Raw genomic sequence first — 3,862 nt, 5'->3', positions numbered from 1 at the left:
AATGACTATGCATAGTGGAGGTCTAGCTTAGCCTAGCTTGTGCATATGCTTAGCCTATAGCTACGCCTAGCCTATCCTATGCATAGCCTCGCCTACAGCAAGCCTACTTTTTCACCTAACATACCTTATGCCTAGCTTAGTCTATAGCTGGCCCCACCTAATGTAGCCTTTGCTAGCCCAATCTAGCTTATAATCACCTAGCCCTAGCTTGTGCATATAGACCTTATGCCTTAGACTAGCCTATATGTAATCCTAGGCCACACTCACCTTTGCGTAGCCTATGCATAAGCCTATATGTAGCCTATACCTAGTCTAACTTGCACTTGTAGTCTATGCCTATGCCTAGTGTGGCCTACACCTTATTTCTCTCTCTCCCTCTCTCTCTCTCACTCTCATATTAATTAACAGTAGTTGCTCAAACAACTACGACCTCTCTAGCTTGCTTAATTGACTATGATTTCTCCTTTGTCTTCGTACGTGCACCATGTGGAAAGTCACATCTCTTTGCATATAGTATACGTCCGAAAAGAGTAAGAGTTTCACAATCCAACCCGGGATTAGGAAAGTACCATTATACCCAACCATGAGGAAATATGAGTTTTGGGACTTTAAACATTCATCTGTTTAATTTACAGTCGGTCACGGATCATGGGTTATCTATACTCAATCACATACAACCTTCCAGTCACGCGCAATGCACAATCAAACGCAGATAATAAATTTTCTATGTAACGAACTGTTGGTGAAAATACAGAGTATGATGTGGTTTACAGTTATAATTCGTGCCTTGAGGCTTTGATATTTAGACGGCCTTTCTTGTAAGCAGCAAACAAATGAACTACAACTAACGAGGCATGTCTCTGATTTCACGACGCACACAAACGAACATCCAGAGATACAAGTACATTAAATCATGTCTAGCTAATGTTGCCATCTACATATTCCAACTCGCCAATTCTCAAAATATATTTTTTCTTTGTTCTTGTATGTACAACTCATCGAATTAGCAGATCCGATGGCACGGTACTGTTCATATGAGCTGGTAATTTGGGAGTGCTGATTTGTTACAGCACTGTGACTAGAGCTGGCATGATCAAAGCCTGATCATGATGAGGGGGAGCAATGTGGACATTGCAAGCAGGTGCGCCAGTAGTACTGGCTATACCGGCCAACATATTGCTAGTGCTACTCCTGATCCAAGGGTGATGAAGCACATCTTCAACAGATAATCGGAGGTCGGGTTTCTTGCAAAGCATCCCCTTCACAAGGTGCTTTGCCATCCAAGACACGCGCTTCCAACAAGGCTGGTCGAATCCCAAGCGTCGTATCTCTGCACTGTAATCAGTACAGTCTGCAGCACCGTCAGTACAATGATCAGCAATGTCATGCTCATGACTAAAGAAAGCAGGAGGAGGTAACTGGCCACTCAGCATCTCATAGAGGACCACGCCTGCGCTCCACACATCGACGTGGGAGCCATAGTAGCCCTTGCCGGCCACTGCCTCCGGTGCCATGTAGCTTGGCGTCCCCACCACGCCCATCAATGGTGTTGACTGGATCCCCTCCTTCGCATCCCAAATGCTAGCCGTGCAGGCGGCCAAGCCGAAGTCCGCCAAGCGCAATGACCTAAGGTCGCCTCTCCTCTGGAATAGAATATTGTCTGGCTTCAAATCCCGATGTACAACCCCTCTCTCATGGCAGAACTTCACAGCTCGCATGACTTGTTCAAGCACTAGCCTTGCCTCCCCTTCGCTCAGGCCACCACCACCATGTAGTACGTCATCATTAGTGCAACTGTTCTTATGGCTCATTGCTGTAATACCAGGCATATGGTCACCATTGTACTTGACCTGGTCTGTAGGCGCATGTCTAGCATTGTCCAGGAGATCGGCAAGGCTACCGCCGTAGCACAAGTCCATGAACAGACAGCACATGCTCTCACCTGTACGCACGCCTTTGATGCAGACCACCGGCCTTTCCATTCCTGGATAGTCGTTACATTGCACCCTTGACGTCGATGATCCGTCAGCCTCCTCGGTCACTACTATGTCATGTAGGAGCCTATCCATGGCCCTTACCTCATGGATGATGGCCTCGGAGTTATCACCCAGAACGTCATTCCCGTCATCGTCTTTGGTCGCGGCCATGATCGGTAAGGCTTTGCAGGCGAACTCCATCCCGCTGGTCGAGTCACGAACCCTGCTAACGTGGCCAAATCCTCCGCGCCCAAGGAACCCCACCACTTCCATAGGATGCTTTGATGTGTGTGAGAGAAGACGTTGGGCAGGCGGAGCAAGTAGTAGTGGTAATGCTACTCTGAGAGAGAAGGAATCAGACGCTGGCAGAGAGAGATGCCGAGCGGCTGCCACAGGTGATCGGTTGCAGGAATGCAGCTAGCAGAGTAGCACACAGAGAAGAGAAAAGAATCAGTCTATACGACCGAGCTGGAGAAGAACGTGGTTGGCGACGATTGCAAATATTTACACGGCTGCAGTATTGCGAGAGCAATATACGTGATTTGCGTGGGAAAGCCGCCAGCGCCGCAACTGCGCGTAGCCCAAAAGCAACAATCGCTTTTCCGGGTCCACGCGTGTCTGCTTTTGGGCGACGTGTAACGTGACTACTCGACTTGCCCGTGTCACGTGACAAGCAGCATTTTGTACAATTGTCCGAAACTCGGTTTCTTCTTCTTCTTTTTTTCTTAAGGTAAATGATATCAAAGGATAAAAGACTAACTTCAAGCTTTCAGTGTTTCAAGGGCTCCGATTATTACGGTCATTACATGTGCACCAAGAAAGTTAAACGAGAGTGGGGGAAGTAGGGGGATTGATCTCTTTTAACGATGTAGCCTCATTGCGTTGACGAGTCGCAGAGCAACCTAGACCTCATTTTCCAGATTTCTTCATACCTTTTCTTCGGTAGTAGCTCAATCCACAAAAGGGTTAACTTTAACATAGGGTTAACCTCGACATGCTTTTGTAGTAGTAACTCCTCTCTAACTTTCTTTGTTAGCTCCTCGTTGGACTTCAAAAGAGCCAACCCCGTTTCATCTGTTGTTATTGTGTAATTGCCATCTTGGCTACTCTACGTCAAACAATATGTTTTTAGTTTAGAGAGAGAAAGTCAACATTTTTATTTTTAAATACTGTCTTAGTATGAGTAAGCCAAAATTGTCTAGAGGTATGTGCCCCTAAGGCGTGTCTAGAGAGAAGAGGAGAGGTCATTGACCTCACCTGGAATGAGTTCCTTCCACAATAGTAGGTAAGATGCAAAATGACCTTGAAATGCAATCACTATAAATAGGCCTAATTGTTGGGGCAATGTAGAAAGAGATAATGAATGGTTTCCTTTTCCTTGTCACACCTTCCAACATGTACCAATCCCAATCTTCTCGGAAGTTTCTTGTGTCCAAATGGCCTTGTCATGAATGATGAGCCATAAGAGGAGGGAAGTCTTAGGGGGGGATAGAGAAAGACCACACTCGATAAACTTGAATTACCCTAAATTACTACCATCGACTAGAATTGCAATTGATATTTCATCTCCTTTTGAGGTTGGAATTGAGGAGACTTGTTGTGTTTCACCACGAGCTCAACGTTGGGACCGTTGGTAAACGTATAGCTACCAAAATATCTAGCACACCAAATGACTCAACCACCTTTTCTTTTTTCTTATGTGATACATTTTCTACACTTATAGGAGTGCTATTTACATGCAACTTACCACTCCATGGTCTTTCAATAAACCTACAAGAAGAGGACTCTTTTGGTCCATTCAATGTCTATGACTATGGACCCACAATTTTTGCAATCTTTTTATATCATCAACAACAACTTATTTTTTAGCAGCAAACCAACTACTC

The 3,862-nt window shown here is 45.5% G+C and overlaps 1 protein-coding gene across 1 annotated transcript; it reads right to left on the bottom strand.

The window, feature by feature from the left end:
* Positions 1–1,064: 1,064 nt before the first annotated feature.
* Positions 1,065–2,147, bottom strand: LOC148018083 (calcium-dependent protein kinase 22-like). The gene has a single exon (XM_087661545.1). It carries the CDS (start codon positions 2,145–2,147, stop codon positions 1,065–1,067), a length of 1,083 nt encoding a protein of 360 aa, XP_087517671.1.
* Positions 2,148–3,862: the final 1,715 nt, after the last annotated feature.

Source organism: Lygodium microphyllum, chromosome 21 (genome assembly GCF_053477565.2).
Source record: "Lygodium microphyllum isolate KBCC chromosome 21, Lygodium_microphyllum_v1.1.10, whole genome shotgun sequence".
NCBI classification, from domain to species: domain Eukaryota; kingdom Viridiplantae; phylum Streptophyta; class Polypodiopsida; order Schizaeales; family Lygodiaceae; genus Lygodium; species Lygodium microphyllum.
This window is presented reverse-complemented; position numbering and strand designations above follow the sequence as displayed.